Source organism: Triticum urartu, chromosome 2 (assembly GCF_003073215.2).
Source record: "Triticum urartu cultivar G1812 chromosome 2, Tu2.1, whole genome shotgun sequence".
Classification (NCBI taxonomy): Eukaryota; Viridiplantae; Streptophyta; class Magnoliopsida; order Poales; family Poaceae; genus Triticum; species Triticum urartu.
In genome coordinates, this window is record NC_053023.1 from 618,353,779 (window position 1) to 618,367,330 (window position 13,552).

The 13,552-nt window shown below is 42.4% G+C and overlaps 1 protein-coding gene across 3 annotated transcripts; it reads left to right on the forward strand.

The window, feature by feature from the left end:
- The first annotated feature begins 1,854 nt into the window (after positions 1-1,854).
- LOC125539217 (formin-like protein 3) lies at positions 1,855-13,552 on the forward strand. 3 transcript variants are annotated; one of them, XM_048702597.1, is made up of 21 exons: positions 1,856-2,243; positions 2,749-2,847; positions 3,411-3,601; positions 3,714-4,414; positions 4,502-4,723; positions 4,798-5,224; positions 5,408-6,530; positions 7,209-7,332; positions 7,897-7,968; positions 8,929-9,027; positions 9,149-9,190; positions 9,265-9,345; positions 9,438-9,488; positions 9,567-9,648; positions 9,728-9,822; positions 11,112-11,183; positions 11,277-11,393; positions 12,012-12,080; positions 12,157-12,223; positions 12,661-12,963; positions 13,232-13,552. In XM_048702597.1, the coding sequence occupies exons 3-20, from the start codon at positions 3,529-3,531 to the stop codon at positions 12,786-12,788; spliced, it is 3,645 nt and encodes a 1,214-aa protein (XP_048558554.1). In that variant the 5' UTR covers positions 1,856-2,243; positions 2,749-2,847; positions 3,411-3,528; the 3' UTR covers positions 12,789-12,963; positions 13,232-13,552. The 3 variants fall into 3 exon arrangements, with proteins under 3 accessions (XP_048558555.1, XP_048558554.1, XP_048558553.1); XM_048702596.1 differs by lacking the exon at positions 2,749-2,847; XM_048702598.1 differs by lacking the exons at positions 2,749-2,847; positions 11,112-11,183; positions 11,277-11,393; ... (2 more) ...; positions 12,661-12,963; positions 13,232-13,552 and adding an exon at positions 10,229-10,886 and having other exon boundaries at positions 1,855-2,243.

The window sequence follows — 13,552 nt, forward strand, 5'->3', positions numbered from 1 at the left end:
TCACCGCATCCTTGTAGGATGTCATTTTGGGGTCCTTGGCGTCGAAATCACCATTGATCTGCGATATTACGAGCTTTGAGTCGCCTCAGACCTTCAGACGATAGATACCCATGGATACCGCCATCTGAAGTCCGTGAAGCAGAGCCTCGTATTCCGCCATGTTGTTGGAACCAGTGTACATGATCTAGAGTATGTACTTCATGGTGTCACCAGTGGGTGAGATGAGAACCACTTTAGCTCCGATCCCGACAAGCATTTTGGAGTCATTGAAGTACATTATCAAGTTGGAGTACGACGTATGCTCTTTAGGGAGCTCGACCTTCGTCTATTCTTCGACAAAATCAGCCAACACCTGGGACTTAAATAGCACGACATGATTGATATAGGATTTCGAAGGGAGGAGCTCAATTGCCCACTTCAAGATGCGACCGGTGGCATCTCGATTGTTTATGATGTCTTTAAGCAACACCTCGGAAGCCACGATTATTGAGCATTCCTGAAAGTAATGCCAGAGCTCCGAGAAGCCATAAACACGACATAGGCTATGTTTTGGTAGTGTGGATACCTCGTTTCACATATGCTTAGTACCTTGGAAACATAATACACATGCCTTTGCACGTTGAACTTGTGTCCCTCCATGTTGCCCTCAACGACTAGAATGACGCGAACAATCTGGTTGGTTGCCGAGATGTATAGCAGCATCGGCTCACTAGGGTGAGGGGCGGCTAGGACGGTATTGGTAGCCAGAAGTGTTTTGATTTCTTCCAAAGCCGCGCTGGCCTCATGTTGAGAGCATGGAGTAAAAAAAAGACATGTGGTTAGGAGTGAGGAGAAGCCAGGGGTTTTGGGATGTGTCTTGGTAGAGTTGAGAGCATGGAGACCAACATCCCTCATGGGCACAACAAATTCTCCTAGTTACACAGCCACCACGACAACGTACGTAAAATTTAGCCGCCGCCATATGTAATCTCAAGACTGTCATGTCTACAACATCACCGCATTCCACCATGCTCCCCTGCGTTCTCTCTCCCTCGCAGTCACCACATGCCATATCCTTCCCGTCTCTCCCTCCCGAATCGGCCGAGCGGCGGTACGAGGAAGGAATCGAGATGCCGAAGGGATAAACAACCACTCGGCGGCTAAGCGCATATACATGTACTAGCGACATCTGATTTGACGTGGACTGGCGAGCGGGGGAGGAGGCATCTTGCAGCCATGACAATTTTTAGACGAACCAAGACGAAGCAGAAGTGGAAGGGGAAAGGGAAGGCACATGATCTGGCAGCCACGTTGGTTCTAGCGTTTTTGGAAGGTCAGGAGCCGAGGAAGGTGGAGCCAACACGGGGATGGAGTTTAGGAGGTTGAACTCATGAGCCGCAAATCTGGTGACACGTGGTCAATCGAACGGATGGATGGATTTGTGATGACGTGGTACACTGTGATAGCAAATAGATCAGATAGTGAGGGCCCGCTCGATATTTCTCATTTGACATTGTCAAATTGAACATTTAAAAGGAGTAGACCGTGATCGGTCTCAACCTGCCAACTCAAATCACTTCCAGCATTGTCTCATTTTCCCGCGTGACACATAGCACACATCGAGCAACACACTAGTGGTCAGCTAGAGAGCGAGGCACTATACATTCGCTCGCCATTGTTCTTGACAATGATAATAAAAATAGACAACACAGTCACATGATAAAATAAGAAGTTTTTTAAGGGTCTCTAATTTTTTTTCCAATCGAGATACAAATAGTCACAAAATCAGGATTTTGAAAGGACCCCATTACTAGTCTGTTTCTTTCTGGATCAGATATCTTTTTCTCGATCAAGTAAAAACTCAAATCCATCTCCTCCAAACGTTTCCTCTCCACCGCTCCCGAGTCCATGACCTAACCAAAGCCCAGCAAGCTGCCAGTCGTGCCGGTCCGCAAGCACTCACCCCCCAATTCCCGATCTGAACTCGCCGGCAGCCGCCCCCCGCCTACCTCTGTGCCTCGCCGGCCACTCGTCGCCGCCGCCTCGGCCTCCCGCCTGCCTCCGTGGTTTCGTGCCTCGTCGCGCCCTCCCACGCACCCTGCTGCTGAGCCCCCGCAGTCCACTGCTCCCAGCCCCCCAGTCCGCAGACCGCAGCAGTCCTGCCCGGCGGCTGGCGGCTGGCGGCGTGCAACAAAGCTTCCCTCCAGCGGCACAGCCTGCACCCTGCAGCAGCCAGCCCTCCCACGATTCAACACAGTACACAGGTACGGCTGTTGCCCCATTCTCCAATCTTCCCAATTTCGCAATTTATTTATGATTCAAACCTTATATTGATTGATTCATTTGCTGTTGTCCAATTATGATTGTTAGAATATTTGGACTGATAAGACGTATTATTTCTTGTATAATTGTTGAAGAATGAAAGAGGACAGTAAACATTGTTTTTCTTTTCTGGAAACACGTTGCAAAGAAGAGCTATGCTGGACTAGGATGTGCCAATTCTTTTAAGGTGGACCATCCTATTTTAAAATCCTAGATCTGCCACTAGTTACAGTCTACCGCTGCTGTGCCTTATAGCTGCCGCCGTAAGTAGCTTACCATCACCGCGGGCGCCTCAGTCCCTCACCCCTCACTCATCCTCTCTGCCGCTCACGCTCAACGCCGGCGCTGTTTGCATTCTACCTTATTGGGATACCGCATCCCTGCTGGTTCCACCCCGTCCCCGGTGTTGGTTACTTGTTTTTGACGTATGCGTCTTTTGCCATCCAGGGATGAGTTCAACGTCTACTGACCTCCACAAATTTTGGGTGTCCCTGTGCACACCATCTAGATCCGCCCTTGGATGTGGTAGACGCAGCGGCTGCTAAGGTCCTCGGTCTCGTTCATTTCGCAGTTTTAATTTAGCAACATGTTTCTATTCCTTCTTGTTTTGAGTTCTCATTAGGTTTCCAGTTTTATTGGTTAGTATAACACGTCCACATCTTGCGCTTTTGCCCAAATATCGCACGTCCGAACGATGCATCTATGTCTCTCACAGTCTTACTGTCGCTGGCGGGATTGTTAGCTCCAATACCTCAGTACGAGGACCGCTGAGACTATCGTGTGTACTTTCTCTGATTATAATAGTGTGACTGGCGCGGGGTGCATCGGGGGGGGGGGGGGGATTCTGGGACTGTTATAATTTGCATTTGAAGTGTCCAATTCATGGTTTGGCTCATACATATAGTCTTTTATTCTGTCATCGTAGAGAAGTTCTATCCGACTCGAGCAGGCTGAATTGTTGCTTAAGTGTAGTTTGCTTGTAGGTGTTGCTCTAATGTCTGGTAATGAGACCTGGACCCATGAGATGGATCATCTGTTAAAGTGTCATGCTTAGCTAACATAGGCGTTTGAAGTGCTAAGTCTAATTCGTTTTGTTCTATTATTTACAGAGGTGTTGAAGTTTGCAGATTACCCTTTGCCATTGTGAGATCTATTGTTTTTTGAAGCTGAAGTGAGCAATTCTCAGAATCTTGAGCACATTTGACAACAACTCCTCATTCACATGAAATGTCACTGCTTAGTAGATTCTTCTACAAGAGGCCTCCCGATGGACTACTGGAGTTCATTGACAGGATCTATGGTAAGCTTCTGAAGTGTTGTTACTCTTTTTTTTTTATATTGATCACCTCATTTGTTTTATTGATTCATTATTTTGTATTCCAATTAATTTGGTATCTTATGCCATATTGCAGTTTTTGATTCATGCTTCTGCACTGAAGTTTTGCCGCATGGAATGTACCCAGTCTATTTGAATGGAATTCTTACAGAGTTGCATGAAGAGCATGCAGAATCTCAATTTCTGGCGATTAACTTCAGAGATGGGGATAAGAGAAGCCAGCTTGCTGATATCCTACATGAATATGATATTCCAGTAATTGACTACCCACGTCATTTTGAAGGCTGTCCAGTGCTTCCTCTATCTCTTATACAGCATTTTCTTCGTGTCTGTGAACACTGGCTATCTACTGGGAACAGCCAAAATATCGTACTACTCCATTGTGAGAGAGGGGGCTGGCCATCATTGGCATTTCTGCTATCTTGTTTTCTTATTTTCAAGAAGTTGCACAGCGCAGAACATAGAACTCTGGACATTGTTCACCGTGAGGCCCCTAAAGGGTTCCTACAGCTATTTTCTGCACTCAACCCAATGCCGTCTCAGCTTCGATATATGCAGTATGTAGCCAGAAGAAATATCTCTCCAGAGTGGCCTCCTATGGAGCGGGCGCTCTCTTTGGATTGTCTGATCCTTCGAGCTATTCCAAATTTTGATTCTGATAATGGATGTAGGCCATTGATCCGAATTTTCGGTCGAAATCTTCTTGGCAAGAATGCTAGCATGACTGACATGATTTTTTCAATGCCTAAGAAGAAGTCCTTGCGCCACTATCGACAGGTAGGTGATAATTAGAATCACATGAAGTTCTTGTTTGCTTTCTTAATTTATTTTTATTTTGCATCAATCTGCATTGTTTTCATGCAGGAGGACTGTGATGTGATAAAAATTGATATCCAGTGTCCAGTCCAGGGAGATGTTGTTCTGGAGTGCGTACATCTTGATCTTGATCCAGAAAAGGAAGTTATGATGTTCCGGATAATGTTCAATACTGCTTTTATCCGTTCAAATGTACTGATGCTGAATAGTGATGATGTTGATATACTCTGGGGTTCAAAAGATCGGTACCCGAAGAATTTTAGAGCAGAGGTAAGAGCAATGCACGTACTCATTTGAATTTTTCAGGCAAGAAATCAATTACTGATGCAGATTTGGAAGTGCAGGTACTGTTTTGTGAAATTGGGGGCATTTCTCCTCCAAGGGCTCCAACAGTAACATTGAATGGTGATATGAAAGGTGGTTTACCAATTGAAGCCTTTTCAGCTGTTCAAGAACTCTTCAATGATGTTGAATGGATGGAAAGCGGTGACAATGCTGCTTTTTGGTTGCTCAAAGAATTCTCAGCAAACTCTCTGCAAGATAAATTTCAAAAGCTAATACTCAGCGACATGAAAGAGCTTTCGAAGTTCCAAGCTAAAGTTGGCCTCCAGATGCCACTAATGTCTCCACTGGATTCTGATGAAGAAAAATATTCTGCGGCTTCTGATTCCGGTTATTCAGTAGATTATGAGAAGGTTCAACATGGTGGGAACTCATCTGACTCAGAGAACATTGATCGTTCTCTTACCACTGAAGATTCTGAATCTATTGGTACATCTATTTACACAAGTTATTTTTCTTGTTGAACTTTATTGCCATGTTCAATTATTTAGGGAATACGCCCTTCGAAGAAAACTTCTGTTGCTGGACCTGGTGTTTTCATGCTCTACATTCTCTCCCTTTTTCCCATCATCTTAATTAAACTCTGATTCATAACTATCACAATTTGTGCAGCTACTTCCTCAGCGAACACTTCATCTCCTCCTCCACATGGTAGATCTTGTGGCCTTTCAACTGAACAAAGTCTGCTGTCAGGAGAATTACAGCACGAGTTACCTAGCTGGCAGCCGCCACCACTATCAGCAGAAAATGGAGACAAACATGCTATCTCGGCACAGGTGTCACCACCAGCAGCAGCAAATGGAAGCAAACCTATTATCTCGGCGCCGCCGCCGCCACCACCACCACCACCACCAAGTGGCAGCAAACCTGTTTTCTCACCACCGCCGCCACCACCACCGCCGCCGCCGCCGCCAAGTGGCAGCAAACCTGTTTTCTCACCGCCGCCGCCACCACCACCACCACCACCTCGGATTAGTAATGTATCTTCTCCACAGCCTCCACCTCCACCACCCCTGCCAAATTCTCGGACAGGAGCTCCTCTATCTGCACCGACCCTGCAGCCTCGGCAAAATGTTCAACGTCATTCAGTCCCACCACCTCCACCACCTCTCCCACAAGCTCAAGGAATAGCTAAGAAATGCCCTCCGCCGCCTCCACCTCCACCCCGCCCCCCTGCCACTTCTGACAGAACATCTACAACTACTGCCACTCTGGTGAAAGGGCCACCTCCTCCACCACCTCCACCTCCACCTCCACCTGGTGCACCATGCCCACCCCCACCTCCACCATTGCCAGCAGGCGCTATTAAAGGAACTCCTCCAACACCACCACCTCCACCCTTAATGTCAGGAAAGAAAGCTCCTGCACCGCCACCCCCACCTCCACCCGTAATGTCAGGAAAGAAAGCTCCTGCACCCCCACCCCCACCTCCACCTGGAATGTCAGGAAAGAAAGCTCCTGCACCCCCACCCCCACCACCTCAAGCTCCAAAACCACCTGGAACTGTACCCCCTCCACCACCAAGCTCAAAAATCTCAAATGCACCAGCACCACCTCCAGTATTGGGAAGGGGAAGAGCAGCAACCGGATCAGCAAAAGGTCGTGGCATGGGATTGGCGCTTCAAAGTAACCCCCCAAAGAAAGCTTCATTAAAGCCTTTGCACTGGGTGAAAGTTACACGAGCAATGCAAGGAAGTCTCTGGGCGGATGCCCAAAATCAAGGGAATCAGGCTAGGTAACTGTTATGCTGCCAATATTTTTGCATTTAATTCAGCCGTTGATGATTTTACATCATTGAAACCACTAGGCATAAAATTCAACATCCGTTGTTTATGAACTACTCCCTCCATTCACAAATAGATGTTTTGGATATTTCATCTATATCTATATCTATACCAATATAAAAAGACCCAAAGGGGCAGATCCAACAGATCCCGTCCGTCAAATCAGGTCAATCCAACGACTCAGGCTGCTCCAATGGTGAGCGCTCAACATGTTTAGTGTGCAGTTAATATCATACCAAATATTAATGCCAATGCTAATCACATAATTAATACGCAAATAATATCCTACCTAATATTTATGGTAATTAATATATTACCTAATATCAACGTGCATTGCACGCACACATTTACTAGTATGTGTCTACATCTGATTCAGAAAAAAGTTAGAACATCTTATATTTGTGAACGGAGGGAGTATATATCATGCTACAGTCGCAAAAACAATCCAAATAAATAGGAAGCTGGTAGCTTCCCCCCTTTTTGGGAAGAGGTTGAGTAGTAGGCCACATGAGGCTGGTAGCTTCCCTAAAGAAAATACATGGGTCTGGCATTCTATGTCCTTGTTTAACATGTGGGAAATCTCTGTATTGAGACTGTATTTATTCATGCTGTCGAGCACTATTTTGCAGGGCTCCTGATATTGATATGTCCGAATTAGAGACCTTGTTCTCCACTGCTGTTGCAACCAATGCAAGTGAAAAAGGAGGAACGAAGCGTGGCTCAGCTATTAGCAAGCCAGAAATTGTTCACCTGGTATGGAAACTTACACTCTTAATGCACTTATTTTCTTTAGGGAACTTGAATTTTCTTGAACTTTCATTCTTGTGCTTCTACCTTAAGCACATTAATCCTTTCATACTTGTTACCTTAAACTTGTTATTTGATTTTTTTCGTGGTATGTTGAATTATCAAGCCCTGAATCTCAGGTTTTTCAAACCATTCTTGATTAAAACTGTTTCATGGTAATACGATATGCATGACTACTGCTCTTTCTTAAGTGAATCTATATTTTATTTCCTTGCAAGTGCTCAACTGATTGACACCAACTTATTTTGATGTATTTTCCATTTAAAGTATGAAATTATGGTTTTCATATGTATGCTACTTCCTTCTGCAATAGGTGTCCTTTTGAAGGAACTTTTGAATAGTTTTCTCTCTCGCATTCTTGTTCCATTTATCATTCCACACCAAACTTCTGTTTTCTTGACATCTTAAGTTATTTGCAATCAACAGCATTATGTTCTAGCATGAGGAGTTAGAGAAATTTTGTTGATTCCATTAGGCCATGGACTAATTGTTCTGCTAGTTTCATTACAGGTTGATATGAGAAGAGCAAATAATTGTGAGATCATGCTTACCAAAATCAAAATGCCTCTTCCTGATATGATTGTGAGTATCCTTTGTGGGTTATTACTTACCCTCTCTACTCTTTGACCAAAAAAAGATGCACATGATTTCTCCCGTGGAATAGTGACATCTCAGAGAATTTTGTGCTGTGTTGATGATGTAATTATTTATACTCCCCCCGTTCCATAATGTAGAGTGCATATGGATTTTTTCGGAAGCCAAAATTTACAAACTTTGACGGTTTGACCAAGTTTGTAGAGAAAATTATGTACATTTAGAATATGCAATGCATATTATTATATTCATCATGAGATATATTGTCATCTTGTATATGTTTGGTATTATAGATATAGATAATTTTCTCTATAAACTTGGTCAAAGTTTTTTAAGTTTGACTTTTGAAAAAAAATCTATATGCACTACATTGTTGAGCTGTGGGAGTACTATCCTGAATATCTGAAGCTTGTATTCATATTACTTTTCCTTTTCCTGTTTCTATTCTTTTACAACTTTTGATGGAGCTAATACCTTTGTTGACAACCTTCATCTGCATTTTTTTTGGTATTTGCTTAAGTGTAAACTTGTATGCTATCATACATTAATAGATTCGGCGATGTACATGAATCTTGCTAACATCTTCCATACACTATGCATGAAAGTTTCTGCCATCACAAAATTATTACTATAAGTCCTAGGTTTTTCTTGTTTAATTTACACTCATACAGTGGTCTAACATTAGGCTGCGTAAGCCTACATGGCACTGAGAAACTTAAATGCCTTTCAGACTCTCTTTTGGTAATGTAAAACCACTGTATATGGTTATCATACATGCAAGTTACTGCTGAGTTGTGTTGCTTTCTCGATCCACGTTTTTTATCTTCTAATTAATTTATCACACTGACATTATTAATCTGCTCAAATGGTGCTGTTAACAAATGTCTATTAGCCTGATACTTTTTAGTGTTCCTATGTAATTTTCTCTGAAATGGTTGTATCTTGCAGAGCGCGATCTTGGCTTTGGATACGTCTGTTCTTGATAATGACCAAGTGGAGAATCTCATTAAGTTTTGCCCTACAAACGAAGAAATCGAGATGTTGAAGGTGCTTCTGCTTACTACTATCTTTTGTTTTTTGCATTTCATGATCTGTAACATATTCCTTATCATTTAGTATCTGATGCTGTTTTGTCTTAATTCACTATCCTTTTCCTCTATGAGCTCAGAACTATAACGGCAACAAAGAAATGCTTGGAAAATGTGAACAGGTTGGTTTAATATTTTGGTTGCATATAGTGTGCCACTTTGAATATATTTATTGAAGCTTTCAACTTTGCCGTAGTTTTTCCTGGAGCTAATGAAAGTTCCTCGCGTCGAGTCCAAACTAAGAGTTTTTGCTTTCAGAATTGCATTCTCAACACAGGTCCGTTGTCTTCGTCCATCAGTTAATTTACTTGGATTATCTCACTTTCTCCATAACTTGCAGTTGTAATGTGATGTCTTGCTCTTTGTCAGGCTGATGAGTTAAGAACTAACTTAACCACCATAAATGATGCAACAAAAGAGGTACAATGTTGTATCATCTCTTTCTTGAGTAAAATTTTAACTTACACGTAGACTGGCTTAATGTTTTATTTTGTGCAGGTGAAAGAGTCTCTGAAGTTACGGCAGATAATGCAGACCATTCTCACATTAGGGAATGCATTGAATCAAGGAACAGCTCGAGGTACCAAATCAGTGTAGAAAATTTGCATGGAATGCCTTTTGTTTAATAGCATCGTCTGATACGGTGTTGTGCTGAACAGGTTCTGCTGTTGGCTTCAGATTAGATAGTCTTCTTAAACTATCGGATACTCGAGCTAGGAACAATAAGATGACACTAATGCACTATTTATGCAAGGTATGCACTCGGCATAAAGTGTTATGCTATGCACACTGGTTTGCATGCTAAGATTCCTCTCAGTCCATCTTCAGCACTGGCCATACCACACAATAATACAATGCTGGTTAGGGTTTAATATCTTACTGCAGAAAACTATGCCACTTCTTATGGACTTACGATACATGTTTTTTTCTATACTCCTATGCAATCTTGTTGTGCTAGTAGCTTAGTAACAGTAATTTACCTGAGCCTTTAAAGTTGGGAATCATGCATCTTGTCATAGTTTGAATATGTTATATAGGAATAAAGTCCACTTTCCAACCTAAACTCAAGCAGAGGTTCATTTTTCAACCCTGAACTCTAAAACCGTTTGAAATATCAGCCTCAACTATTGAAATACATGATGTTTTCACGGCAATTGCAGTCATGACTCTGTGGGAGATGTCTGTTTGTTGCATATTAGCTCAGTCTGCTCAAGATTTTCTTTCACGGATCAGCTCTTGGTGTATCAATTACTAATACAGATCAAACAAACAATAATAGGGTGCTCCGAACACCCATTATTAGCCTGTCACCAGGTTGTTGTGTTTCACCCTGATGGCTGGATTCAGTGTCGGTAAATTTACTGGTCGATTGTAAGTTCTAGGAGCATGAACAATCTGATCTTAATTGGGATCGTATCTGATTGGATTAGTTTTTCTCAAGAGCGGTCTCATCTGATGCTTGGTCTGAGCGTAGAACTGGAACTGGCCAGCTGCAGGCACCTCAATACCTATCCTGGATCTTAATCTTGAGCTGCCTTTTGATGATATAACCTATATAAATCACAATCCCTTGGGAAGTGAGGGGTCATTGGTGTAAATGTTATCGATGGCTTCCACAGGAGTTGCTAGTTGGATTGTAAACTTCTGCCAGTTCTCTGCATAGTCATGGTTTTCATGTAAACTCCAAACGGCAGGCTGTTACTGGTCACTGTCCAGGAATCAGCCTCGTTCCGGTATCCCAAATTATGGTGCTGTGCACGTGGGCAATTGTTTATCTAGTATTCTGCAGCTTAATGGAAGATTAGCTATTTTGACTCAGTTTCTAATTGCATGTACCTATGCATATTTTTAATAGTCTGGCAGTTGCTCCTGGGTTCAATGCGGCCTCTCTGCATTGTACTATGCAGGGGTATGGCTTGCCTTGTATAAAATCCTTTCCCAGGCCCCACCTGGTGTGGGAGCTTCTAGCACTGGGTCTGTCCTTTTGCCAGTTGCTTTTGCAAGCTTGTGCAGTTTACCTTATCTTTCTCTATTACATGCTAGCTTCTTGCTGAAAAGTTGCCTGAGCTTCTTGATTTTGACAAAGACTTGATTCATCTGGAAGCAGCTTCGAAGGTACTGTAGTTATCTGTTAATAGCAATTTTGGATGACCATCGAGCTACTCATCAAATATGTTGCTCCACAATTGCATTTGTTAATCACCCCAGATCCAATTGAAGTTGCTTGCTGAAGAAATGCAAGCAATAAACAAAGGTCTTGAGAAGGTCGAGCAGGAATTAGCTGCTTCAGTGAACGATGGAGCAATATCTGTTGGCTTCCGCAAGGTCAGAAATAATTCCCTTTTGTCTATTTTTCAGAGTTGTTGGATGTTGAGCATATTTGTTCTGTTTACATTTAGCCCACTGGTTTAAGGAGCTTATATTTTACTTGCTCAGGACAAGAAATGACACAACTTAAACCATGTTATTATTATAAAATTATTGAATTAGCTATCCCCAGACATTCAATGTGTACTTGTTTCAGTGTTTCTCTGAACTTTATGTATAGTAGAACCACAGAGTGCATATTTTTCTGCATCATCCATTCACTAACCGCTTCTATAATGGAATAAATATGCACCACCTCTCAAGTTGAAAAGAAGTGCTGCAAGGCTCCATGTCTTGAACAAATTGCTCAGAACATAAAGTCAAAGAATGTGCTGGCTTACAAAATGTTCTGCTAGCTACTGAACAGAAGTGATACGCAATTCAGGGAATCATCGACATTCACTTTTATGCATCAAGCTCAGCAATAACACCGCGCACAGTCCGAACTCTGGACTCGGTAGGAGTTGTGACCTTCGGGGACTCCTAAACTCTAAAGCAAGCAGATCTGATGAGATTAGTTGTGCTATATCAGTAATGATTCTTTTACGAGTGAACTGAGATCAGTTGCTTTTGCAGGCATTGAAATCCTTTCTCGACTCGGCAGAAGCTGTAGTTAGGTCCCTCATTTCCTTGTATTCAGAAGTGGTGAGCCCCTGCCATAAAAGTTATTCCTGTAAACGCCTTATGTTTGTGTAAGACCTTGATGACATTTGTTTTGCAGGGAAGGAATGCTGATTCCCTAGCTCAGTATTTTGGTGAAGATCCAGCTCGCTGCCCTTTTGAGCAAGGTTTTGTGTGGCCTTTATAATATTTTACAGCTTTATTAGGCATTGTTCTCTTAATTATGTCCACATATGTAGCTCATCATACGCCGAAGGTGGTCAGTGAAGTTACATCTTTGAGTAATATATTTATCAATTTCACTATGACAATTCGCTGATCGCACTAGCAGAAGGAAAAATAACTTCAAAGTATTGCCCCTAATCCCTTGAGGAAGTTCCTCTCATAGGTCCAAACATTTTGTTGTCCAGACAGTGCATTTCTTCGAATCGAATTGCTGTTTCTAGGGAATGGTCTATCAAGTGGCATTCTCTGTTCTTTTAGTTCCATTATGAATTGAGTCAACATGCTTCTGTTTTTGTATTGATATGAACTTAGTTGTTTTAGCACAACAGTATTTACTTTTTGATCTTTCCTTGATGCTTTCTTGCTTTTCTGTTCTCAGTTACGTCGATTTTGGTTATTTTCGTGAATATGTTCAAGAAATCACGTGATGAAAATGCTCGAACTGTGGAAGCTGAGAAGAAGAAAATGGAAAAGGAAAAGGCAAGTATGTCTACTATAAAAGGATAGGAGTGAGGACATTTCTAAGCCAATCTTCCATCTTTGTGACCCCGCTGAGGAGCTGCCGCAGAATGTTATACATACACCGGAGCCCGCTTCTGCTTTTTGATGCTCAATGTAGTATACGCAGAGGTGTAATGTCAGAAGGCTTAGGCTCGTTGGCTGCGCGTCATCCAATAACATGGTAATATCTTAACTACATTCCCTGTTGGAACTAAAATTATATTGCATCTTCACCAGTAACCAAGTATTAATGTTTTATATGCTGTTTTAGTGATTGCAATCTGCATGAATTTCCTGTTTCAGTTTAAATTATCTGAATTGCAGGCTTATTTACTGTTTGTATGTGCATTGTACAGATTGCCCTAGAAATATGTTTTTCATTTTTGCTGCTTTTAGTGGCTGCCCTGGGATTTATTTTTCATGCTTATTTTCTTAAAACAAATACGCAGGTTGCTCGTGGTTTGCAAGCTAAGGAACTTTTTGTGCTTCTCACTAGCGGTGGGTTCGTGGCAAACATTCCTGAAACAAAATGCAGGGAGGCTTCAGGCCGCTGTAGTGTTGTACATATAGCAGTTGCTGATACATAGCTTTCTTACATGTACATAAAGTTAGCTCAAGTGGAAGCAAAGCAAAATATCATGATTGTTGTAAAATTTCTTGTATCATCAACAAACAAGTAGACTGGTGCCATTTTTGCAGTGCGCGCGAGCCAGTTAACGAAGCTCCTACAAGGCTTGTCGTGCCTTTATGCAATTATTATTGTTGTTACA